The following is a 27,825-nucleotide window of genomic DNA, read 5'->3' on the forward strand; positions in this document are numbered from 1 at the left end:
GATTGCTTAACAATGTTTTTATTTGGCTATTGAATATAAATAATTGAGTAGATACAGATCAAGGAACAATATTCCATGGAACATAGCTGCCTGGTTCCGGAACAGGGATCTGAAAATAATTATTAATACAGGTTATCACATTTATTATTGTGTTAGAAATATTACATCTTTGAATAGCATACACTTGATGATCTTATCAAAAAATCATATTTTACCTTTACCAAAGTTTTAGATTTGCTTAAATATATATATTGTAAACTAGCTGATGCCCGCGACTCCGTTCCCGGGATTTTAAAATTCCCTTGGGAACTCATTGATTTTCCGGGATAAAAAGTAGCCTATGTGTTAATCCAGGGTAGAAATCTATCTCTATTCCAAATTTCAGCCAAATCCGTCCAGTAATTTTTGCGTCAAAGAGTAACAAACATCCATCCATTCATACAAAGTTTCTCGTTTACAATATTGGTACTCGTAGGATCATTCCTCAAGCACTATTTACCTTTTTAGTAATGTGGTCTTCACACGCCATACGTATGCGAGCAGATGTTGCAGGGGATTCCAGTTGGAAGTCGAGCGAGACGCCCGCGTCTGCTCGCGCTTCTCGTATCGCCTCTTTTATCGCGAAGAAAGCTGAGCTCGCCAGGAACAGAGGAGGCTCTCCAACCGCCTGTAAAAAATCAAGTAAGTATATTATATGCTCGAACATAGCCTTATGTTTATTTGTTAATGTTTTGTTTACCAGGTTTCATTGACTTTACTTACTTTTGACGAAAAAACTGCTCTTGGATTGGGTGCTCCTTTCAGCAAAGAAACATTGAACTCAAGAGGAATGTCACCGAATCCTGGAATCTTATATGCTCCAGGGCCACGTGAGTATAAAGTCCCCGTAGGAGAGTAAATAAGCTCTTCCATTGTAAAAAGTCCATAGCCCTGTATGAAGGCACCTTCGATCTGACCAATGTCAATAGCTGGATTAATACTCTCTCCTAAATCCATGACTATATCACTCCTTAGAACCTGGTGGTCTCCACTAAGGCAATCTATTTCGACTTCAGTGCATGCTACTCCGTACGTAAAGTAATTAAATGCTTTCCCAGAGTTTTTTTTGAAGTCAAATCCGATGTCTGGTGTAGCATGAAATCCTGTAGCTGATAGGCTCACACGATCCACATAAGCTGCCGATACCCAGTCTTCCCATTTCCCATTGGGATTTTTATCTTTGTATGGTTGAAGACGCTTCATCAAAGTTTGGCATGCCTCAAGAACAGCCATGCCGTTAAGATCTGAGCCAGCACTGGCTGCAGTCGCTGAAGTATTTGGCACTTTATCTGTCGCTGTTTCACTTACATGAATTTTTGATGTATCGATACCAAGAGCCCGAGATGCTACTTGAATCATTTTAGTATGGAGACCTTGTCCCATTTCAGTTCCTCCATGAGATAACAGAACTGAACCATCGGTGTATATAAGAATCAATGCACCAGCCTGATTCAATAATCTTTCTGTAAATGCAATCCCAAATTTGGTCGGGATTATAGAAATACCTCGCTTGCGCCAACGATTTTGCCTAAAATCATATTAATTTTCATAGTTAATTAACAATAACTGGTAACAAATGCATCGGAATTAAAAATTAATAAGCTAAATATCTTACTTGTTGAAATTTTCAATGTTTATTTTCCTTCGTGCTAGATCACTTTTTTCCACACATTCATCCCAGCATCTTTGTAATGTGCAGTGTTCTAAAACCTGTCCGTAGTGAGTAATTGAGTTTTCTCGATACAGGTTAAGTCTACGAATTTCTTCTGGACTTTTCTTCAGTTTATGAGCTATATCCCATATCATACTTTCAGCACCAAACATTCCTTGTGGGCCACCAAATCCACGAAAAGCCGTATTGCTTGGCAAATTTGTTTTACAAACGTAACCAGTGACTTCACAATTGGGAATGTAATAAGCATTTTCGTAATGAAACATTGCTCTTTCCACTACCTAAACAAAGAAACGTTAACTTTCAATAAGTTATCTTTATTAAAATAACTTAAGTAAATCTTTCAATAGGAACTTACAGGTCCAGAGAGATCGAATGAGTATCCTCCGTTATTGTAAATATCGACTTGTGCGGCAACTATTTTTCCTTCTTCGGTAACTGCTACTTTGTACTTTATTAAAAATGGATGTCTGGTTCCCGACATTAGCATATCTTCATCCCGATCGAGCATGCAACGTACAGGTCTTTGAAGCTTATGCGCAGCAAAGGCTACGGGTAAAGCGACTAACATACTGCGGGCCTCTTTTCCACCAAAACCTCCTCCCAAACGCTTTACACGTGCTACTATTCTGTTCATAGGTACGTGAAGTATGTGACTTGTTAATTTCTGAAACAATTAAAAAATATTGCCTGACTACGATTAAATAAGGTATTACATTTCTACTGAAATTGCTTATATGATAACATCTCACTGTAAAAAATGTGTATGCAAATAAACAATTTTGAATTTTTGAATTTGAATTATTTGAAAAAAAACCGAAAGTAATTCATACCGCAATTTCGGACGGGTGTTGGCTGGAACAAAATATCTCCAACTCGTCGTCTTCTTTCTTTGGAATCGCAAACGCTGCGTGTGTCTCTAAATAAAAGTGCTCCTGCCCACCCAATCGACATTCTCCTTCTATAATAATATTCTTCGAATCTTCAAACATGCATTGTACATTTCCTCTTTTTATTGTTTTAGGGAATTGTTTATAGAACGATTTATGTTTAATAGCATCTTCTATTGTAATAATAATTGGTTCTAATTCATCATACTCTATGTTCACTTTTCTAGCAGCGCTCTGAGCTGTTTGTTGATCTTGAGCCACTATAACTCCGATAGTTTGTCCTTGACTTGTAACTTTTTTACTTGCAAATAATTCTTCATCATGGAATATAGGCCCTATGGCATTTTGATCTTCTGTTAAGTCTTTGGCAGAAAAAAATGCTACTACACCAGGTTGTTTTAATGCTTCTTCTGCATTGACAGACACCAACTTTGCATGCGCCTTAGTACTTAGAACGAATGCTAAATATAGTTCACCTTCAGCGATTGGAATATCATCGCAATATATTGCTTCTCCGGTTACTTGTTTCAATGCCGACATATGTGGAACAGGTCTACCGACAGCGTCACTTATGACTTGCTTATCACCAACAAGTTCAAAGTACTGGGAACTTTTAGGTACACTGCCGTGGAATTGTTCAGCGCCACTGCTGTCAAGTGGTTTAATAAGATCTTTGTGTATGTAATCTTGGCATATTTCTTTAGCTATAGCTAAATAAGCTTTCAAAAATAAACTCATAGTTAACACTTGTCTAAACCGAACGTTCCCACCAGGCACCGACGGATTTAATGGCAATTCATCCAACATGTACATAAAAGCTTTATCCAGCATTTGCTTATTCCACTTCAGCCCTTTTAATAATTTACTTGTTTTTGTAGCTATCTTTGTTACTGGTGCCATCCCACCAAACGCTATGGTGATACTGTTTATTATATTCGTATCGCTTTCAAATTCAACGTTTATTGCTGCTGTAACAATAGATATATCGTCGTCACGTCGCTTGGCTTGTTTATAGGCTTTCACGTACTGATATTTAGTTGTATAAGGAATCTCTACAGAAAGTAAGATTTCATCTGGCTTGACAACATTTTTTCTGTAACCAGTAAAGAACGTTTCGTCCATCAATACCGAGCGATGACCTCCTTTTTCACTTAAAAGGTTGAGTTTAACCTTTAAGGCCATTAATATTGGATTTAAATCTGATATAGGACTGCCGGTCATTATATTTCCACCAATAGCAGCCACATTTCTTATTTGCTTACCAGCAAACCAATTCAACATGTCTATTATTGTAGTCAGTGTTCTTGTTTTGTATTTGGGCAACATATCTATGTTTTTTCTGAATACATTTTCTAATTCCGTAAGTGTGACAGCAGCTCCCACTACTAATCCTGAATCCGTTTCTATCACCGAATTAATTTCAGGAACAAAATTTGGCATTATAATTACAGGATAAATACAATGTTTAAATTTTACTTCAACTCCAACTTCTGTGTTTCCTACAACTATTTTGGCTTCTGGATATTGATTCTTTAACTTTAATATAGACTGTAGTGTTGTCGGTCTGTACCAAACTGTTTTTTCACCACGGTATACTAGATATTGTTCATCGTAAATAGAAGAAAGTTTTAGTTCAGGAGGAAATATAGGTTCTTGACTGGCGTCGTAAGGTAAAAAGGACGATTTATCAAAAATAAATTCAGTCTCACTATTATCAGTCCTATTTTTGCAACAATCTTTTCCCATCCCGCACGCGCCGTTTGTTGAGCCATTTGAGCTGCCATTCGTAACTCGAGTGGTTTCCCAGTCTTCGATAAAGGTTTTGTAGCCCTCTATAATGGCTCTGTAACCTGTACATCTACATAAATTTCCTTGAAAGGCGACCTCCATATCTGAGTACTTTACTTTTTGACAACTTCTGAGTAAAGTATACATGGACATGACTATGCCTGGGGTGCAAAATCCACATTGAGAACCGTGAGCTTTCGCAAGTCGTTCCTGAACGGGGTGGAGCTTGGTTTTAGTGGAACCTATTCCCTCTATAGTAGTAACAGCTAAGCCATGCATTGCGCATACTGGTGCTAGACAAGCATTTACTGCAAGGTGACTGGACATTAAGTTAAGGATATTTATTTTACATAATATCAGGTTAGGCACCTGTTTTTATTTTGCGAAATATTGGGGTTTCCTACAAAAATGTCAAAGTACCAAGAATCAATTGTACTACAAGATAAAGTTGAAAACTAAAACCCGACTGCGATCGTCTTAATAAACGCCGAAATACTATAGTAAAATTGTTTTTCTATCATAAATATAAATGTACTACAACTCAATGAACTCAAAATTTTCTCCTCTTTCATTTGACATCCCACTCGATACAATAGCAAAAAAAAATTTGGAGACCCCACTTTTTTTTTTATATAGCATCCCTTAGGTCAATTTTTTCGTATAAAATATAGCCTATGTCACCCGGACCTTTACAACGAATCGATTGAAACCTCATTCATCTAAATCAGCCCAGTAGTTTAGGCGTTACGGTGGAACACACAGAATCTGGATACATACATACATACATAGACAGCTAAAATCATAACCCTTCCTTTTGGCTTTGCCACAGTCAGGTAAAAAAGGATACACTATCTTTTTCTCTTTGCGGTTGTACTTTGAGATCATAACAGTGCAGGCGCCGCAACCTCCCTCCGCACAGCCCAGCTTAGTCCCGGTAAGGCGTAACTTTTTTCTTAAATACCACAACAGTGTCCATTCTGGATCTGGTTTCGGTTCAGTCACCTAGAATAAGATATAGATTTATAAGCTTGGCATAATTGGCTTACCTATGGCTCTATGGCTTAAAACAACCATCTTAATTTAGGTACACTTAATACGACGTATCTCATGAGCTGTAAAACAAAATCTACAATCAATTATTCCTATATATTCATTTCATCCAATTTTCCCTAACTTTGACAAACTTGTCCCTTTTGTAGAAACTCGTAAGCAACACGCTATGCAATAATACGATAAATAAAAGTTACATATAATAATTCAATAGAGAATACGAGTATAATATAGTACAGGAAGGTGTGTGTAAGAACAATTCCATATCTTTAGAACTTTAGTTTAATAGTTTGTAACGAGCTTCAAAATATTGGTTTAAATGATGGTAAGTATGGGTTTGTAATCAATAAATGCCTTCAATAGGAAACCTTTGTGTGAAAAAAGTATCAGAATTGGCTGTAAAATGAGGTAGCTACTAGGTAGTGATTAATAGTTTAATGTTTAGACCCTCTGGTGGGATTTCAGTGGAAATTCAATGAAATCTCGCCTTCTTGCACACTTGAGTGATTGTATTCTCTTTGGCTCGCAGCTAAATGGCAGTGACATCATATCTAGTATCGTGCGTCCCTTTTCTTTCATTCGACCGCTAGATTTAAATTAATTATAATTTATAAGCGGTTTGATAAAATTCTTAAGTGGTTACATACTTAGGTAAGTACCTACTATTTTACTTTTGATTTGATTTGAAATGTCTCATAAAAACAAGTATCGCGTGGCCATGTAGTGTATGACGGATCCGGGGCCCATTAAATCTGCGTTTAATATTTTATATCGCCATAACCAGAGTGCCATGACAACGAAATTATCTGAACTCGAACGGGTGCATCGTACTTTAACTATTTGTACGTTCATCGTAACTTGACGCGTGAAATTATGTTGGCACCATTGCTTTGTTTGCTTTATTACTTAGAAGTTAGGGTTTATTATTGTGTGAATTACAATGGTGCCAATATATTACTCACGCGTCAAGTGAGGATGAACGGACAGGATCTTGTGACTTGTCTGTCGTGTTATACGACCTTTGACTCGTACATACCTACCTTTATTATATTTCCATCTGTCCCCAAATACATTAATAAGCAATTCCACGAACCTGTTTATTATTTCACTGAGTAGGTAATCCGGATCAAAAGAATACAATATAGATGGAAGGAACCTAATAATATTATTTTAGCTAGGCAGGTCGCCTAAAAAGTAGGTACTAAAAGCCGTAAAAGCCGAACTAGTTACAAAAAGGTGCATACTCTTAGAGTAATATAACAACTCCTAGGTTACATTTAAATGAGTTTTATGACTAAGACTTCCCCTATTAAGCCATCGTTGTAAATTATAGCAATTTGCCCATTCGCCTCATCGTCTGTGTTATTTGGCTTTATAAAACCATGCATCACTTCGATATTATTTAGGTATGTACCTACCTACCTATGAGCAAATTGGTGTCGACTATTTTTTGTTGATGTAGGTAGATATATACTTATCTATGTAATTAAATAGGATGGTAACTAGCCTAATGGTTAAGACGTCGGCTTCTTATTCGGAGAGTCCGTGGTTCGTTCCCGAGCACACACCTCTAACTTTACGGAGTTAGGTAGACAGAGGAATACCACTTGCTTTAACGGTGGAGGAAAACATCGTGAGGAAACCTGTATGCCTGAGATGTTTTCCATAATGTCCTCAAAGGTGTGTGAAATCTGCTAGCGTGGTGGACTATGGGGCCCAAACCCTTCTCATTTTGAGATGAGACTCGTGCCCAGTAGTGGGCTGGCTATAGGTTCATGATGATGAAGATCTAAAAGTCCTCGAAAGAGCCGATTGGCGTAGATGGGTAAAGAGCTGGTGCAGGATTACAGTAATTACTATAATTCTGTCTACGGAAAGAAGTTAGTATGGGCACTGTTGTACGATGTGGGGATATCTCTGTTAGGTAATCCCTTACAATATTATGACAGAGGCAAAAATCTCAGTGTGCGTTAACCATTTTGAGGCACCAACCAATCACAAACGAAATTATGTTTTCGAATAGAATTTCGAATGATTTTTGAAAACATGTTTGTGATTGGTTGGTGACTCAAAATGGTTAACGTCCCAGAGATTTTTGTCTCTGTCATTTGTGTGAAATTACGTAACAGAGAGAGTATCGTACTAACTTCTTTCCGTGGAAAAACTACAGTGTCAGAGGTAAAGATCGCCTCTAAGCTAGCGAACACCTGAATAAAAAGCTACCTAATAGTTAGGTAAATATTAATAATATTGCCTACTGGAAAATTCCGGTTTAGGTGAAATGAATAATAAAATTGTAAACCTACGCAAACAAGAATCATCGTCATCTTGATTTTGTATAAGTACCTACCTACCTACCGGCAAATTCACTGCCTATAATATTATAATGCGAAAGTGTCTTTGTTTGTTGAATCCTTCAATCACGTCGCAACGGAGCAACGGATCGATGTGATTTTTTATGGGTAGGTATAGTTAAATACCTGGAGAATGAGATAGGCTACTTTTATCCCGGAAAATTAAAACGGTTCCCACGGGAATTTTAAAAACCTAAATCTGTGCATTTCAGCTTTCTGGCTCCAGGGATTTGGACTGGGCTTTCCAATCATACAGTCGGTACTTGTAAGTTTTACGTAAGTATTATTAGGTAAATTATATGAATTAGACGGGCCAAGGAAAACAAAATGGCCAGTGGTAGGTAGGTATCCTACTACCTAGATAATTTCCGAATTTTAAGGAATTCTTAAGCAGCTGCTGGCTGTTGTTTTCAGACACCAGATTGGGTTTTGTGAGGTACTTAATAAAATAAAATTAATTTATTTCATGTAGGACAGCATGTGCCACTTATGATACAAATCTATCACTCTGGTTCGGAAATCTGTTTCTATGGAGAAAAGCCAGCAAGAAACTCAGCAGTTGCTCTTTTCTTTTAATTTTTCAACTAGTTACCTGCATAAACAGACCGTTTAATAAATTCCAGTTAGCTATCTACCTAATTCTTATCGAACAGCTGTACCTACACTATGGGTGCTTACAAACATCGGTGGGTACCTCATTATACCTTCATATATGCCTACCTCATTACCTATTTTATATCCATACTAATATTATAAATGCAAAAGTGTGTCTGTCTGTCTGTCCGTCTGTCTGTCTGTCTGCTATCTATACACGCGGCCCAACAGTTTAACCGATTCTGATAAAATTTGGCACAGAGTTAGCTTATATCCTGGGGATGGACATAAGCTATTTTTATCCCGGAAAATCAAAGAGTTCCCACGGGATTCCTAAAGATCCATCCGCTTAACCGATTTGTATGAAATTTGGTACCGAGGTAGCTTGCGTCCCTGTAATTAACATAGGCATTTTATCCCGGAAAGTCAAACAGTTCCCACGTGATCTTTAAGAACCTAAATCCACGCGGACGAAGTCGCGGGCATCCTCTAGTTTAGAATATAAGATACTTACCACTTAATATTTTTAGGCTTCCATCAAAATTTCAACATATTTTTCGGAAAGTTATTTTTGAAAATTGCTAGGAATGATGTTGCCTAAGTAATTAACACCTATACCTATTTGACCTAGGTCGGTAAGTATATATTTCAAAACCTTCCGAAATCATACGTAACTCACATACTTTGAGATAATACGTAATAGATACCTAACTACCTATCTAGGTTCATAACACAGTAGAAAATACTTACGTTTATAAGGTTCTTAGGTAGATAACTGCTATACCTAGTTGATAATGTCAAGAGATGAAAAAACCTGGAGGCTGGAACTGTTTGATTTTCCATGATAAAAAGTTGCCTATTTAGATTACAGGGATACAAGCTACTTCGGTACCAAATTTCATACTTACAAATCGGTTAAGTGGACGGGTCTTTAGGAATCCCGCGAGAACTCTTTGATTTTCCGGGATAAAAAGTAGCCTATGTCCGTACGCGGGATATAAGCTAATCCTGTACCACTTTTTGTCAGAATCGGAAATAGGTACTGTTGGGCCGAGAAAAGGTAGCAGACAGACAGAGAGACACACTTTCGCATTTATAATATTAGTATGGAAGTATGGATGTAGGTAGGTAGTTCACCCTAACCTATTTACCAAAAATATCACACCTACCTACATAGACAAATATAAATTATCACCAAGCAATTATTGATTCCATCTGCTATCATTCTAGGTAATACGTACCTTTTTGCCATTAACATAAAAAACTAATTCCGTATTCACATCACTAATTTCTTCATCGTTTGATGGTCCCATGGTTTCTATTTTTATTACCGAGTTTAAAATATTGCCTTGAGTAACCCGCGCGAATGCTCGATTGCGACTGAGAAGTTCTTGCTGTGAAGATAGCGGGACAATAAATGATAATTTGTATCGGTCAAATTGCGCGAGCGCATATGACCCGTATGTTACTTATATGTACCTACACGCACTACAGGATCTTCAATGTATTATGTTCACTGTTTTAAAGTCAATGGACCGATTCTTAGATGTATAAGTACGTTTATAGGTTAAGGTAAATATAATATTACTAATGAAACTAATAAGCTTCAATCATAAGCTAGATTGTTATCTTAATACCTCGGTGAGGACTACACTCAAGGAAAAAAAAATGTTCACTATGATGTCGCAAGGCCTTAAAACTCTTAAAGAGGTAGGGTATTCGGGACTTTTATTTAATAGCACTTGGGTGCTTTTAAATAAAAATCCCGATTAGGTGCGATTTAATTGCACAAAACTTACCTATAACTAGGTGATGCCCGCGACTTCGTCCGCGTGAAGTTAAATTATTAAAATTCCGTGGAAGCTTTTTGATATTTCGAGATAAAAGGTAGCCATGCATAGCCCATGCAAAAAATCACGCCGATCTGTTGCTCCGTTGTGGTGTGATTGAAGGGCAAACCAACACAATTTCGCATTTATAATGTGGGTAGTGACTAGTGAGAGTACCTACTAGGTACATGCCCTAGGGTTTTCTGCATTCAAGCGTCATAGCATGGCAATGATTTTTGTTAGACGGCGGATACTCCCTGCCTGTGAACCCAATACACTTTGATTATACCTGACTATCCAACTGGATAGATGGATACTATCCATCTATCCAGTCGTAACCATCGATGTGTCGCAACTATGTCGCAAGCAACTAGCTTCGTTAGTCGTTCAGTTAACAGTCTAGCCTTTAACTAAACGGCGCCGTTAATCTAGCAGCCTACATTATGTACAGTAGTATAGTACATAATATAGTTAGTGAACATTAATTTATGGCTGGCTGTGAAACCGTAGTGTGCTTAAATCCTAAGATACTCGGTAAACAAGATGATACGTAATGGGGTTATTTATTACGTTTGTTAGTTTTATCAGTCCAATTACCCTTATCAGTGTTCAATTGTTCCCTTGTGTTAGAAGGTAGTTCAGCTGTAAAGTGTACCTACCTAATAACTATCTACTTTTTATAAAGGTACATAATGTTGCGCAATCGCAATCTGAACTCTGAAGTAGGATTATTTGTACCTATCAACTTGTAGGTACCTTCCTAGTTAGTTACATATAAAAGCAATACCTACGTTAATGCAGACTGCATTATACCTATAGCATGCAATATATCTAAATGAAACCAAAAACTGCATTCAAAAATTCAAATGTAGTTTCGTTAGCCACACTTTTTCTCAAAAAAAATCATAGGTGACGAAGTTGTGGCTATTGACAGATTATGTTGTAAGAAATAAATTAATATTGTAAAGAAATAAAAATAAAGAGCTAGCCTAAGTACCCAAAAATTACGATTTTCAAAATAATTTAGTTTCCTAACAGAAAATTTCGATGTTATTGTTTCCTCACCGGTCAGCATGCAGGAATGAAAGCTAAGCTACCTATAAATTGAGAAAGTAGGTAAAAGGGTAGTGGCTTCGATTTTGGACATAGGTAGTTCTCTTGAAGGGACTTCCATACGCAACAGTCTTGAAGGGCCTGATTTATCCGCAGGCTAATAATAATTAGGCTAGAGCCTAGGGCGCAAAGACCGAAGCGGCTCTGAGTCTTTGCAACCACCCCTTTTTCCCCTCAATGACCCTAGCAGAGTTTCGCAACAGGTGGACCTGAAAATGAACATGAGTACGTAACGCGAAAATCATGTCTACTGCAGGCTCATGTCCCGCCCTACCCAGTAATCGTTGAGAGCTCTGAGCTCGAAATTATAGAAGAGTATGTACCTACCTATACCTGTGTAATGTCTGACGGTTTATTACTCTGTAAAATGTCTCTATAATGTATCTGTACCAGGTAGGTACAGTGTACCTACTCTGTGTAAGTCTTGAAATGGTCTTAGAACTTAATATATTAGTGTTTTACCTACACTTAAAAAACCAAAATAATTTTTAAATACTTTTGGGTTCGCGCGTGACGCCCTAAACGCTAGGCCATTGAAATTTTTGATATGTATTTAAAAATTATTTAAAAATAAATGGATGAATGGACGTACCTATAGGTATTTCGTAACTATAAAGCATCTACTGCACAGCTAGCGTTGAAACCTTTTTATTGTTATTAGACGAGTCATAAATTATATCAAAGGTCGAAATGGTCTGGCTTAATCTCAGCTCATCAAGGTTTAATATACCTACCTACCTATACCTTACCTAATACCTTACCTTACAAGTTAGTCCTTGACTGGAATCACGTGGTTATAAATGATGCAGTCTAAGATGGAAGCGGTTTAACTTGGAAGGGGTATAGCAATTTTATTCAACCTAATTTTATTAAACCCCGTATCGGTTTCTACACGGCATCACACCGGAACGAATCGCTTGCCGGGCATAGCTTTGCCGGTAGGGTGGAAACTAGCCTCAGTGCCCCTCACCAGGCCTGCGCGGCGGGGTGATTCGCTTACTCAGTGTCTAAAATTGAATGAAAGCTCATTTGACCATTGGTTGGTTGTAAATAGCTACTTGATACTAAAACTGAGTGATATTAAAATATTTTTCCTTGGAAAACCTTCAATGGATTAAAAATAACTGTCAAATGACCTTGGGGGCTATCACTCAGTAATAGAGACTGATTTAGCGAATCAGTAGGCAGACCAGTGATAATTTAGAAATTATTAATTCCCAAACTGCGCCTGCCGGAAATCACTTGGTTGTGTTGTGGTATCCCGTAACATAGTGGTGCTGGTTACAGTCCCGTTACCGGTTACCGGGGCTGCGACAGTGCCATAGGAAGGTAAGGTTCGTCGCTGAAATGGAATCAACATCAAGTTCTTAAATATAATGCACTAAATTAGATGTTGTATAGAAGCAGGCATTATTTTGCGGAAGTCCATGATATCCAAGGAACCTTTGCTTAGCGGATTACCGCTAAACCAAACAAATCTGTATGGTGCAACATGCAGCACGCGATATGCACCGCCCGTCCTCCCACTGATAAACATGCAGGAAAAGCCAGCCACCAAGCAAGCAACACGCACCACCACCACGCAGCACTTGGTTCCTTGCATAAAATTAGATCGAATGTGAACAGACCAACCCCACGCAGTCTTATCTGTCCTACCCCTAGAGAGTTTTTGTAAAGCACAAAGCCAGAATCTTACGAAGGTCTTGAATGAAGCGAGCCTACGAGGCTGAATGGGGCAAAGGGATGGCGAGCGAAACGAGCCGGTAATCTCCTTAGCCGAACGAAGACCAAGTAGGTGAAACTGAATGAAGGGGTGATGGAGCATGTCTTATTTGACATCCCTTTCTAAATAATACTAACGGTAGAACAGCGATTGCTATTTTTCAAATGTTTGTCCTTACTTATTGCATGCGAATTAGGTTCCAGCTTAGATCTGGTACGTATTTTATCTACATACAGTATTAATGAGTTGTAACAAAACTTCGATAATATAATAAACCGACGTAGACCATACAAGTATTAGGTAGGGATTTAGGCTTGGATGAATTTTCATTAAAGGCTTTAGGTATTTAGTTAGGTCTTTAGCAGCAAATAAGGATTACTTGGAATTTGGAAAGAACGTGGACTACCTAATTACTAAAAAATACTTTGTGCTTCATATTTCGTAATTGTTATGCAATAAGTAGGTATATTTATAAGCATATCTGTTTACTTACCTACAACAAACCTAAAGACGCTAGAAACTATGCATATGTTGGTACCTACCTACTCATAAGTAGGTACTTTTGCTTTTCTTACGGGAGCCACTAGATTACCCTGGGATTTTCACCAGGTACATATATATGTAAGGGAGAAATTAAAGACGTAATGCCGATTTAGAGGCTACTTTAATACTAATACTTATATGCGACGCACCGTCGCCACCGCTACAAAATGCTTACGTTGAACAATCTAATCTAGAACGGATGGACGAGCCATAACTCCTCCATCCCTAAGAGGAAAATTATCGGAGGGATCGTTTTTAGATTCATTCCGATGATTTTTCTTAAATAATGAACATTTTGGCGATTTCAGCCAGATATAAAATAAGAACACAAAAATACTTAAAACTACAAAACCTGATGTCAGGTATCCTAAAATTACACTGAATTTACTGTCCTTTCGATCGTTTAAAACACTTTCCACAACAGAACTATGTTTCAATGAAAAGGCCATGTATTTCACTTCATCTAAACTAATTTCTTCCATATTAACTACACTTGCACCGGATAGAGTCGCGTTTGCTTTTAACTGAGGGAGTGTAATAATTGGAATTCTCTTCATATTATCTGATTCTACAATAGTACGATGGTGGAGGCGAATTCCATAAATTTCTAGCTCACACGGTTCGTCGATTGTGATCAGGTAAGTGCCAAATACAAGTTGTTTGCTGACCTCATGGCCGCATCGCTTCGTCAGTGTCGTCCTCAGTCTACTATAGAGGAGCCAGCTATTTGGGTTGATTTGCTGAACCTTAATCTTTTCGATCTGGACCTGATGCTGCTTGCAGGAAATAAGGTCATCTTCGAATTTCATAAGCTGCTCTATACAGGTGAGTTCATAATACAACGCTCGGTTGTCTGCAGTACACAGGAACTGATTGCCGGTAGAAAATGACTGACATGGTTTAACAAGCGGTAAGTATTTGATTCCTTTCGCCAAAAGGTAAGGATATTTGGGAATGATAGCTAGGGTTTTATTTTCGGATTCGTGAAAAATGGGTAATGAATATACTTTAAAATAATTATATGTTGAGTTATCAGTTATTGGTATTTCCATTATAAATGTAATCTGATTATTTTTAATAAATGACTTTACACAAATGCTTTCCTCAATTTTAAATAAATTGGTTTCCGTTGGTGGGTACACCAAGCTTTCAGAGTTGGAAATTACATTTAAATGATACAATAATTCTGTAGAGTTCACAATTGACTGATGCAAAATAGAGATTTTACTTAACGCTAATGCTGTTTCAATTTCACTCAGTCTAACAAAGATAGTACGAAAACTACTTGTAAATACACTAAATAATCCTGTAAGATAAGTTATGAAAATCCAATTGTTTTGTTTGGCAGCTAAATCTTTGAGTAATGTTTCAACCTTTGTTAAACGGTTATGAAAATGAACAGAGTTCACATTCATTGCTTCAGTTACATTAATAAAACTATCAAACATTTTAGAGACAATTGTCAATTTCTTTGATATAATAATTTGGTTGCGATTTAATTTAGAAGTAAGTTCGTCGTACTTAACTGCGTCATCATGATCCAGGTTACCAGTTATCACTTTTATAATTGAACCCAAAGGATTTATCAAACCTCTCTTAGAACGTTTCTGTGGAACTAATTGTCTATATTTTTCTATAGTTATGTCGCGGGTAAAGTCTGTATGCATTTTAATACTCGCTAGTTCTTGGGAATATGATGCGTTCCAATCGATGATACTGCACATCCGTTGGTAGTTTGTAAGTACGCTATTTAGATCGTTGGACATTTGTTCCAAATTTATAAGCTTAACTATAGTCCAATGGTCGGTTTGCATGTATGCTTGACCTTCCTTGACAGGGAAAATACCTGGGTTTTCTTCAAGATTTTGCAGATGAAGGGCCTGCGACTGCATCGCTACTAGCAGGACACAGCAGAACCTGCGGAGGACGTTTGATGTTTTTAATTGGGGTTTTGGCGACCCTTTCTCCTACTTTTATGGGTAAAATATTTCCCGTAGAACGTCCTAGGACTTTTGCTTTAATATATCTTGGTTTATCTTTACTTTTACGCTTATTAACATCCTTGGCAAAAACAACGTTTCCTTTAGAAAACTCGATATTAGCTTCACCACCTTTCTTTTCCCTAACCCTTTTCTTTATGGCTACCATTTTATCCGTTAGATATTTGTATAATACTCTAGTTCGTTTTGCATGATCTTTAACCATTTTTTGAAAATACTGTTTTTCTAATTCTATGCGGTATGGGCTACTTGTATCAGTGTGTCCAAAAACAACTTCAAATGGAGTAAGTTCAGTAACAGAATGAATGGAATGATTGTATGCCATAACTGAATAGGTCATCACCGATGCCGCGTCGGTAAATCGCTTTTCATATTTGGCTAATCGGTATATTTCAATTATAGTAGAGTGGAAGCGCTCTATTAAGCCCATTGAATTAGGGTTGTTAGGCGTGCCAATGTGAAGTTCAATTTTGTGTAAGCTTAAAAATTCTTTCATCAATTCATTGTTAAATTCAGTACCGGAATCAGAGCTAATTTTTTTAGGTATGCCATAAAATGAGAAGTACTTCATCAAAGCACGGACCACCTCAGGGGTAGATTTGTTTTGAACTTCAATAGCCTGACCTAGTTTGCTGAATGCGTCAATCAGAGTCAAATAAGTCTTTCCCTCAATGCTAAAAAGATCAATGAATAGTTCCTGAAACGGGGCATCTTGGGTTTGTGTTAGCTGTAAAATAGGTTTAATGGGCTTTCTATCATATTTCATTTTCCGACATGCTTCGCAACTATTTATAACTGCCGTAACTGATTCTTGCATTCTTTCCCAGTAATAATTTCTACGAAGCCTAACTAAGGTCTCCTTAATGCCACGATGGCATGTTTTTCCTTCATGGTATTTATTTATTATAGCTCTCTGTTCTCCTTCATCTTCAACATATACGACTCGTTCTGTGCATTCATAAAAATTTACCAGGCCTTCTTCAAAAAGCTGTATTATTAAATTACTAAATAGCCTACGATGTGCCTGTTCTTCGAAATAAATGAAATACTTTATTTTTGGTTTTATATGCTTTATCAAAAACTGCTTTACTAATTCAGGGTTGTCTGTTGGTAAGAAAACTTCTAAGACCTTCTGTTTATCACGTGAGAGATCGCTTACCTGCATTTCGTTTTTAAACCACGAAAAAACTAGAATTTGATTAGGTTTAGTATCTATGGCCTCATTCAAAATCGGTATCCCAGATGACTCTGGATTTATAGCTGAATGGATGGTATCTGTTTTACTAGATTCTGACCGCACCGGGTAATCATATTTTACATTTTTATCATTAAATTCTATAGAACTAGCGGTCGCTGTTCGACTCAAATCTGATATAGTTACTGTCGATGAATCACTGTGACTTAATTTTTCATCTACGTTTACTATTAATGACGGATTTTCTTTGTCTGAATCTAATACATTAATTTTTATTCTGGATAGAGCATCAGCATTGCTATTTTGTTTACCATTTTTGTATATTAATTCAAAGTCAAAGTCTTGTAAGCGTAACCTCCAGCGGGTTAATTTGCTGCTGGGGTCCTTCAGTGATTGGAGCCAAACTAGGGGACGATGATCAGTGTAGATGTAAAATTTGCGACCATACAAATACGGTCTAAAGTGCTTTACAGCCCAAACGATTGCAAGCAATTCCCTTTCGATCACGCTGTAACGCGATTCTGTGTCGCTTAGGGTACGGCTTGCATAAGCTATGGGTTTATCACTTCCAGGTTGTCCTTGTGACAGTACTGCGCCTATAGCTACGTTCGACGCATCGGTTGTAAGTATAAAGGGTTTGTCATAGTCGGGGTATTGTAAAAGGGGGGCGTGCGTCAAAAGTTCCTTACATTGGTTAAATGCGTTGATGTATTCCTGATTTATTATAACTCGATTACGTTTCTTTAAGCAATTCGTTAATGGTTTGGTGATTTTAGCAAAATCTTTAATAAATCGTCGGTAGTACCCTACCAGTCCCAAGAAACTCTTAATCTCAGTCGTTGTTTTAGGTAGTGGATAATTTAGTACGGCATGAATTTTATCGTTATTAGGTTTGAGTCCCTCTTTTGTAATTGTATGTCCAAGGTAGAGAACTTCTTTTCTTAAAAATTCTGATTTGTCAAGTTGAATTTTCATGTTGCTTGCTCTAAGTCTATCAAAAACAGTCCGTAAGTTATATATCATGTCGTCAAGACTATTTCCGTAAATTATAATGTCATCTAAATATACCATGCAGTGTAGTCCTTGTAATCCACGCAAGACGTTATCCATCGTTCTCTGAAATGTGGCTGGGGCGGTTTTAAGCCCAAATGGCATTCTCAGAAATTCGAAATGCCCATTTTGTGTAGAGAAAGCTGTCTTTTGTCTGTCCTTCTCGTCAACTTCTATTTGGTGGTATCCACTAGCTAAGTCAAGCGTAGTGAAATAAGTACTCTTTCCCAACTTATCAAAAAGATCATTTATGTAAGGCAGGGGATATTTATCATCCAAGGTTATGTCGTTAAGTTTTCTATAGTCTATTACCATTCTGTATTTGACCTCTCCTGATGCATCCATCTTTTTGGGCACGAGGTGTACGGGTGCACACCACGGAGAATGGGATTCTTGAATTACGTTTTCATTCAGTAACTTATCGACTTGTCTATTAATTTCATTTTGAACAAATGGGGATTGTCGGTATGGTTTGACATAAATTGGGTCCTCATTCTTAGTCCTGATTTTATGTTTTATCAAGTTAGTAAAGGTTAACGGTATTTTGTCACAGTAAAATATATCCTTATACTCATGACATAATCTGTAAATTTTTTCTCGTTCTTCCTCATTGGTGTGATCAAGTCTAAGTTTGTTCAAATTTTCTGATAACAATTGGTCCACCTCCAATTCACTTATATCACTCACACAATTAACCTCACACTCTACATTTTCATACTTTACTACCTCAAATGGAGCTGTAATTTTAAGGGTCATATTTTTATCAAGTGTGTTTTGAATAACTGTTTTTGCATAACCATTCACACATCTTACTAGCGCGGTTGGCATTCTTACACCCTTACAAAATTCAGTAAAATTAAGAATAGCATCACCCGAATATTGATTCGTTGGTAATGATACTTTACATTCAGAGCGCGCTGGTAAATCGAGAATGTACTCGGTATCGTTATATACAATAGGAATTGTCACTGTTTTAGTCTTTAATTCTTTATGTTTCAAATCAATTACCGCTTCTAGCTGCGTTAAGAGATCATTGCCTATCAAACCATCGTACTTTGGGTCTACACTGTACACGTAGAATTTTTGAGATTTGTTGCAATTAAATGTTGGCATTAAGGGAATCTGAATTACTTCGTTATGTGAACTGGATGCATGTGTACTTGTCACAGTGAATGGTTCATGGTAAGTATATGCATAGAAATATGAGTTTGCGATACTGGGGCTCACAAAGGATCTTGTACTTCCCGTATCTATCATGAATTTACCATTAATTTCAGGGATATATATGTAGGGTAACTTTAGTTTCGTGTCACAATTTATCCCTATCCTTTCTCTATTTCCTTCGAGGCTGCTATGCAAAAATTTTCTTCATTATTTTCTTCAAGGTCAGTGGGCTTGCTGTTGGAAACTGGTTCGTCTGTCTGTTCGTTCGCATATTCCCATTCTATATTATAGTCCGGGTAACACATTAACTGTGGGTCATAAACATTATCTTGATCGTCATAGTCATAACCATAATAATCGTCATAAGGTAAGTTGTCTTCCTCGTTAGTCATAGTTAATTCGTTTAACTTAAAACCTTGTTGCATTTTAGGCTGTGATGTCCTCATGGATACGTCGTTAGTTGGTTGTTGGGGTTGTGGTGGTTTATACCCAAATTGCTGCGGGGGTTTGTACCCAAATTGTTGTGGGGGTCGGTACCCAAACTGTTGTGGAGGCCTGTACCCGAATTGTTGTGGAGGCCTGTACCCGAATTGTTGTGGAGGCCTGTACCCAAATTGTTGTTGAGGCCTATACCCAAATTGTTGTGGGGACATGTACCCAAGTTTATGTGGGGGCCTAATCCCAAATTGTTGTGGCTGAAAACCTAATTGGGGTCTATAACCCATGACTGGTTTTGGTGGCTGACCTTGACCTTGCATTTGAGGCATCTTCATTTGAGTGTTATTAAAATTGAATTTGGAATGAGATGGTAGTTGGGGTTTGTAACCAAACGGTTGGGCGATCGCTGGCCTTGAACCCGAACTCGTAAATTGGTTATTACCATGCATACGATTACGCGTCTTGTACTGTTCCGTGAAGTTCACTTCCTCGAGCACCATACTCAAGGCCGTTTCTAAGGAAGTGGGTGCCTTTAGTCTAATAACTCGAACCATATGTTCGGGAAGATTATACAGAAACACGCTAAGAGCTGTGTTATTATATATAATTGCCTTGGAACGTTTCATCTCCAAGTCGTCGCATGCATTTACTTTGGACATCAATAACGAACGCACAGTTTGGATTCTATTACAAAAGTCGAGGAAACTTTCACCCGGATAAATTTTTAATGACTCTAACTCAACACTTATGCAAGCTTCGCTGCGCGGGTCTCCAAAATGCTGTATTAACAAATCTTTTAATGCGGACCACGTAACAATGTCCTCCCGTTCGGAGAGAAGCGCAGCTGCATCATCTTTCAAGCGACTCGTTATAACATTAAAAACGTAAAGATTTTGTTCATCACTCCCCTTAAACCGATCAATCACATATTGACATTTTCGCAAATAAAGATTTAATTGTCTTTTATCACCACCAAACAAAGGGATTAATTGCACAATTTCTTTAGGTACCGATGAGACTGCCGCTGTTTCCATGATGATAGAGTAATGAAATGTTCAGAGGATGCAACTGGCTTTCGTATAAACACTTTTACTTACAAGTATAATCACACATTTAACACAGTAGAACACACAATAAAAACACAATGTAAAAATAAAATAAAATTATAGCATTAGAAATTAAATTTATATAAGTTATAAAATATAGAGTAAAAGTGTAGTGTGCTACAATAAGATAAGTTTAAAACTTATGTATTTTTTTTTTCAAATAATAAAACTCAATGAATTATATTCAATTCCTTTTAACTTACAATTATATATTTTCAACAATTTTTAAAAAAAATTATTTCATTTAAATGAAGTCTCTATGTACGTAAGTGATCTGTGCACATTCGTATTCTTAGAATAGAGATAAGACCGCATAAGTCCATCCGGTGATATCAGGCGTTACAATACAATGTTATAGTGAGCAAGGTTTGATCTCTAAAATAACAACTACTTATAATTATTAATATGAAAAGTACGGGAAATTGGAACAAGGATTGGCGAAAAGTTTCACTCACCCCCTCACCGCTACTCCCATTGCTTTTCCTTGGCTTGACCGACGCAAAAGAATTTTAAATTTTGAGGTTCGTTTTGGATTTTCCTAAACCACGTAAACTACGGATTTTTTTTCCGGAAAATCCTCACCAGGCTGCGCCACTTTTGCTTTTCTTACGGGAGCCACTAGATTACCCTGGGATTTTCACCAGGTACATATATATGTAAGGGAGAAATTAAAGACGTAATGCCGATTTAGAGGCTACTTTAATACTAATACTTATATGCGACGCACCGTCGCCACCGCTACAAAATGCTTACGTTGAACAATCTAATCTAGAACGGATGGACGAGCCATAACTAGGTAGTTACCTAGGTAATAAGGTGTCTACATAGGTGTTGAATTACATCGAACATTCAAAAAACAAGAAATACGATTTCATCATCAACTTCGAATTAAACTAATGTTCTACTTTTATCAAGTTATCAAATGTTTTAATTAGTTTTGTTGACAATAGATTACAGTTATAAGAGTATTATTATGAAATATTCCAATGAGTTGTAATCTTTAGGTACGTTGTAGTAATATCTATCTATACTAATAAATAAAATTGAAGTGTCTGTCTGTAATTTCGAAATAACTACCTCATATTAAGCTCATATGGTTATTTGAACGATACCAACACTGAATCACACGTTTTTAAAATTTTTGTCTGTCTGTCTGTGTGAAAAGGCTAATCTTTGGAACGGCTGAACTGATTTTGACGGGATTTTCACAGACAAGTAGAGGATTGACCAGGGTGTAACATAGGCTACTTTTTTAACCGACTTTCAAAAAGGGAGTTGTGTTTTTCTACCTATGTACACCGAAATCTCCGAGATTTCTGAACCGATTTGCGTCATTTCTTTTTTAATCGATAGAGGAACTTTGCGACATTGTTTCATAAAAAATTTGGAGTCCAACTCCTCAATCCTGATGCTGCAGGGGATCTGACCAATCCACGCGGGCGAAGCTGCGGGCATCAGCTAGTTAATAATAAACCAAGCAAAACTTATATTTTGTAGGTAGGTATTATTAAAACAAATACTTATTAATAAAAATGATTTTATTACTTTACTTCTTTAACAAGTTTATTTTGGAAAAGAGATTATATTACATATACTTACCTATAGAAATTAGGTTATTATCTACGGAACTATATTCCACGGTTGCCCTCCAGATTTTATAGTTGGCTTTACCTGAAACCAAATGAATACAAGAATTAAATTAATTGTCAAACCAACTGTGCCCACTGAGTGCCTATAAACGTAAAACACATTTAATATCTTGCTGCGAGAACCTGTACAATGCAAAAAACCACATCAAAATCTGTTGTCGTTTTAAAGAAAATCACCTTAGAGTGAAACACATCTACCGTATCGCTTCCTGGGCCAGAAATTCTGGCGGTCTGCTACCAGAAACCCCAAAACTCAGTTGGTAAAAGGGTTGTTTGCATTTTTGGATGAGGTAGCCAGTTTATGAAAGATAATATTTAAGTGATTAATACTGGAATAAATCACTGAACAATTTTTTTCGTTTTTTTACAGGCAAGTTTGGCGAATACAATCGGCTAGAGATCGGTACATACTTGTTCTGTAATGTGGTCTTCACACGCCATTCTAATTCGCGCACAGGTAGCCGGTACTTCCAATGTGAAATCAGAGCCGAAGCCAGCGTCTATACGTGCAGATTGAATAGCTTCCTTGATTGCGAAGAAAACTGAAGCGGCCAGGAAAAGTGGAGGTTCCCCAACAGCCTGGAAAATTTAAACATAAGTTTTAATCTTTGATACTTCAAATAAAACTTATGCATTTTTAATATTCTCTATAACAATTTCTAGGATTACCTTGGATGAGTAGACAGCGCGTGGATTTGGAGCACCTTTTAAGAGTGATACATTAAACTCCTTAGGAATGTCTGAAAAGCCAGGTATTTTGTATGCACCTGGTCCTCTAGACAGAACTTCCCCGGTGGGAGAAAATAGCATCTCTTCCATCGTGTAAAATCCGTATCCTTGAATAAAAGCGCCTTCGACTTGACCGATGTCTATTGCAGGATTCAAACTTTCCCCCAAGTCCATAACAATATCAGTTCTAAGGACTTGATGATCACCAGTCAAGCAATCTATGATTACTTCGGAGCAAGCTACGCCGTACGTAAAGTATTGATACACATTCCCGCAATTTTTTTCACGACTGTAATCTGATTTAGGGGCTGAGTAAAATCCAGTGGCTGATAGACAAACCCTGTCTAAATATGCGGCAGCAACCCAATCTTCCCATTTCCCGCTAGGATTTTGCATCTTGTAAGGTTTCAATCTTTCATTCAGAACGTTACAAGCATTTATTACAGCCATTCCGTACAGATCAGAACTAACGCTTCCTGCTGTTGGCGTACTATTTGGTACTTTATCGGTTGACATTTCATTGATATGAATTTTGGAGATTTCAATATCTAAAGCTCGAGATGCTATTTGGATCATTTTCGTAAATAGACCTTGACCCATTTCAATTCCTCCAATAGACAACAGAACTGAACCATCCGTGTAAATCAGTAACAAAGCTCCAGCTTGCATTAATACATCGACTCCAAACGCAATGCCGTATTTTGTTGGAACCATCGCAAGACCTTTCTTTTTCCATCGGTTCAACCTGCAAATAAGTCATAAATAAATATATTGCATAAAATATTAATTTAGAAGCTTTGCAAAATCTTGTCTCGTACCTGTTATATTCCTCAACCAGTTTCTTTCTTTGCCAGTAATTAGAACTGTCTATACATTCCTGCCAGCATCGAGATAATGTGCAATACTCAAGGCTTTGATTGTAGTGTGTTAAATCCCCTTCTTTATAAAGGTTTATGCTTGCGATTTCTTCGTAACTTTTGCCTATCGTTTTGGCAATATCTCGTATTATAGCTTCTGCAGCCAACATGGCTTTTGGTGCACCAAATCCTCTAAATGCAGTATTTGATGGCATGTTTGTTTTGCAGAGATATGCGTTTACTCGTATGTTTGGTATAGAATAACAATTGTCCACATGGAATAAGGCCCTTTCAATCATCTGAAAAACAAGTTGGTACACTGTTCTACTTACAAAATTATATGAAACAACATATTTTTTTACAATTAACATTATTTTCATGATTTCTTACCGAACATGATATATCCATGTAATTGCCAGCATTCGCATAAATATCGAAGGTAGCAGCTATGATTTTACCACTATCATCAAACGCAACCTTGTATTTAATTAAGAATGGATGCCGGTAACCAGTAACTTGCATGTCTTCATCTCTGTCTAACACCGCTCGAATTGGTTTTTTTAATTTATATGCAGCAACAGCCACCGGTATGGCAAGGAGTGCTGGCCTGGATTCTTTTCCACCGAACCCACCTCCTATTCTTTTAACCTTTGCTACAACTTTATGATTTGGTATCGCAAGCGCCTTTGCTGCAAGAAGCTAAAAGAATGTTTTTGTTTTATAAGATGAAAATAAACTTAAGTTATAATAGATATTAATTTGACACTCAAGTATACTCACTGCGATTTCAGCGGGATATTGAGAAGTACAAATAATTTCTAATTCGTCTTCCTTTCTTATGGCTAAAGCTGATATAGTTTCTAAGTAAAAATGTTCTTGCGCCCCGGTTCTTATAAAACCTTCCTTGACATAGTTTGACTCTTGAAAAGCTTTTTCAACGTTTCCTTTTTCTAATTTACGTGGATAGCCGGAATAATAAGAACCGTGATGGATAGCATCTTCAATTGTTATAATTACAGGTTGTAATTTTTCATAGGTTACTTTAACTAGATCTTTTGCTTTCCTTGCTGCACTTTCGGACTTTGCAACTACTGCTCCTATTACACAAGCTCGACTTGTCACAATTTCTGAAGCAAAAATTTCTTCATCCTTAAATATGGCACCCATTTTGTTCCGTTCTTTGGGTAAATCGGACGCTGAAAAAAATGCTACAACGTCGGGATCTAACAACGCTTCACTGGGGTCAAGAGATTTTATTCTTGCATGTGACTCCGTGCTAAATATCAAACACAGAAATAACTCTTCATTCAAAACAGGAATATCATCACAGTATATTGCTTCACCTGTTGCATGTTTCATTGCAGATGCATGAGGAACGGGTTTACCAACGGTATCGTAATTGCTCGTAATATTCCCTTTTATCTCAAAACATTGCGCACTTTTTGGTACTGCACGCGATATTTCATATGCCCCTGGATTATCACTGTCTATGATTTCCATTTTGTTGCTTTTTATTTTATCCCAAACGTAATAATAGAATTTAAAAAATAAGCTAAGACAAAGAGATTTGCGATAGTCGGCCATTCCTCCTGGTGCAGAACTATCTAATTGCAATTCCTCGGTGAGAGAATCAAAAACTATTTTAATAAGATCCTTAGTCCATTTACAGCCTTTTATTTTGTTAGATGATTTTTCAGCACATATTGTCGTCGGGCCCATACCACCATAACATAATTTTGCTTCATTCACCAAATGCGTATGTTTGTCTATCTTGACATTAAATGCAGCTGTTACAATAGATATGTCATCATCCCTTCGTCTAGCTTGTTTGTAAGCTTTAAGAAACTGCATTTCTTCTGTGAAAGGAATTTCCACTGACAGAACAACTTCATTATCTGCAACTTTTACTTTTCTATAACTTGTGAAAAATGTTTCATCGATTAACACTGTGCGGATGCCTTTGTCTAAACTTACTAGTGTAAGTGAAGAAGTAGAAGCCATCAGTATTGGGTTTAAATCTGATATCGGACTAGCTGTCATAATATTCCCCACGAGAGAGGCAACATTACGAACTTGGCTTCCCGCAAACCAATGTAGCATTTCCACAATGGCTTCCAAAGTTCTCGTTCCCTTACCGTTCTTTTGAATGTAATTTTTTAAAAACTCTTGTAAATCTGACAACGACACAGATGCTCCAACTTTAATACTCGTGTCTGTCACATGTATTTTATTCATGTCCTCTATCAAAAATGAGGAAAGTAGTATTGGATAAACTTTCTTTTTAAATTTTACCTCTACTCCTATTTCCGTATTACCTACTACTATTTTAGCCTCCGGAAACTTATTTTTAATTAAAAGTAACTCTTCAAGGGTTTGTGGTCGCACCCACACATTATTTTTTCCTTTAAAAATTAAAAACCTTTTCGTATATGTATCATTATTTAATATTAAATCAGGAGGGAAAATTGGTTCCTGGGTTGGGCTATACGACAAGAATTTAGATTTTTTAACTAAAACGTCATCATCTTTCTGTTTATTAAGTCTGCAACAGTCATTTCCCATTGAGCAAGACTTGTTTTCTCCATTAATATTATTAACGCCTTCCCAGGCTTCCATAAATGTCTTAAATCCCTCCACAATCGGTCTATAGCCAGTGCATCTGCACAAATTGCCTTGTAGCGCCGTTTCAATGTCGTCATATTCAATTTTAGATTTATTCCTTAGCAAAGTGTACATCGACATAACTATGCCTGGCGTGCAGAATCCACATTGTGATCCGTGGGCCTTAGCTATCCTCTCTTGCACAGGATGTAATCTGTCCTGCGTGTTGCCGATCCCTTCAACCGTAATCACAGCCATGCCATGCATTGCGCACAGTGGCATCAAACACGCATTTACGGCTATATGTCTGATAGCTTGTTTAAGGCAATATTGTATTGGTATGATAAATAACAAAGCATCAAATTTTCAAAAATCAATTAATTAAAATCTATTTTTGCATCTACTATCACAAAATCACCTATCGAACGATTAGTATCTAAATATACAGGATGTTATTAGAACCCTTGCAAAAACAAAGACAGCTGATAGTGCTGATGCACCAATCATCAGTACTATCACTTGTGTTCGTTTTTGCTAAGATACCACCAAGAAAACACGAAAAAAATGCCCTACAGTTTTAAAAGTTCGCAATGTATTGCAAATAAAACATCCGACTGATGCTAGAGGTCAACGAACGTAGCGTTGCCGGACGGTCAATGCCGCGTTGTGAGCGGAGCATCGACCCCGAGTTTAAGTCACTAAAACTAAAACTAAGTCTAATGCGAATGCTTATTGGTATTGGATAGTGTTTAGATACTTAGTACTAGATAAAAGCGCTAAGTTTTTGCTAGCGTATTAATAAGGTACAGCTTGTATTAAACGAAAAGATGACTGACCGGCTGATCTATCAACGCATGGCTCAAAATACTGGACGGATCGGGCTGAATTTGACATGCAGATAGGTTGCCTATAAGAGATCGCTATATTAGCGATAAGGCCGCCTATTGTACAGAAATCTATTTTGTTATAACTAAGTACTTAGTTACATTTCTATGTAAATTTGGTTTTATCTACCTACAATAAAGAATATTTTACTTTTACTTTTAACGTAGACATCTGCTAAGAAAGGATTTTTGAAAATTAAACCCGTAAAATGAGGCTTGAAAATAGTATAGGTACTAGTCCACGCAAAGTCGCGGGCATAAACTAGTTAAATCTATACATATAATAAAATTGTAGAAAAGTGGTGTCTGTACAATGGAAATATATAAAAAAAAGTAGCAGGGGTTGTTATTATATCGATGCCGAACCCAAAATTGTAATTAATTTATTTTTGTCTGTTTGTCTGTGTGTTTGTGCACGCTAATATCAGAAACGGCTTATTCGATTTAGATACGGTTTTCACTAATATATTGTAGTAAGCTTCACTTAGCATTTAGTGTTTATTTCATGTCAATCGGTTCATAAATAAAAAAGTTATGTCAATTTAAAGAATCACGGC

General features: G+C 37.1%; 3 protein-coding genes across 3 annotated transcripts in view; all 3 read right to left on the reverse strand.

Annotated features, from left to right (window-relative positions):
- LOC123869419 (xanthine dehydrogenase) lies at positions 1–9,870 on the reverse strand. Its single transcript, XM_045912334.1, has 8 exons — positions 9,629–9,870; positions 5,237–5,391; positions 2,545–4,708; positions 2,070–2,378; positions 1,655–1,992; positions 763–1,567; positions 500–667; positions 1–109 (listed from the first exon to the last, which is right to left on the reverse strand). The coding sequence occupies exons 1-8, from the start codon at positions 9,698–9,700 to the stop codon at positions 59–61; spliced, it is 4,062 nt and encodes a 1,353-aa protein (XP_045768290.1). The 5' UTR covers positions 9,701–9,870; the 3' UTR covers positions 1–58.
- The window catches only part of LOC123869421 (xanthine dehydrogenase-like), a 24,803-nt gene continuing 3,066 nt past the window's right edge, over positions 6,089–27,825 (reverse strand). The window contains exons 3-9 of the mRNA XM_045912335.1: positions 24,564–26,691; positions 24,174–24,482; positions 23,745–24,082; positions 22,867–23,671; positions 22,609–22,776; positions 22,144–22,219; positions 6,089–6,098 (exon numbers count right to left, since the gene is read on the reverse strand). Coding sequence (XP_045768291.1) covers positions 22,169–22,219; positions 22,609–22,776; positions 22,867–23,671; positions 23,745–24,082; positions 24,174–24,482; positions 24,564–26,691 — 3,799 coding nt within the window. The 3' untranslated portion in view covers positions 6,089–6,098; positions 22,144–22,168. The remainder of the gene's footprint in view (positions 6,099–22,143; positions 22,220–22,608; positions 22,777–22,866; positions 23,672–23,744; positions 24,083–24,173; positions 24,483–24,563; positions 26,692–27,825) is intronic.
- LOC123869425 lies at positions 19,154–21,324 on the reverse strand. Its single transcript, XM_045912345.1, has one exon. The coding sequence runs from the start codon at positions 20,474–20,476 to the stop codon at positions 19,163–19,165; it is 1,314 nt and encodes a 437-aa protein (XP_045768301.1). The 5' UTR covers positions 20,477–21,324; the 3' UTR covers positions 19,154–19,162.

The sequence above is a fragment of the Maniola jurtina genome, chromosome 11, assembly GCF_905333055.1.
Source record: "Maniola jurtina chromosome 11, ilManJurt1.1, whole genome shotgun sequence".
Taxonomy (NCBI): Eukaryota; Metazoa; Arthropoda; class Insecta; order Lepidoptera; family Nymphalidae; genus Maniola; species Maniola jurtina.

Bases quoted from the DNA above. Each gene is read 5' to 3' on its own strand.
- LOC123869419 (XM_045912334.1), bottom strand. From the start codon at position 9,700: ATGGGACCATCAAACGATGAAGAAATTAGTGATGTGAATACGGAATTA. The intron at 2,379-2,544 runs GTATGAATTACT...TAATTGTTTCAG, and splicing joins AACACCCGTCCGAAATTGCG to AAATTAACAAGTCACATACT. The intron at 110-499 runs GTAAATAGTGCT...AATTATTTTCAG, and splicing joins AAGACCACATTACTAAAAAG to ATCCCTGTTCCGGAACCAGG.
- LOC123869425 (XM_045912345.1), bottom strand. From the start codon at position 20,476: ATGGAAACAGCGGCAGTCTCATCGGTACCTAAAGAAATTGTGCAATTA.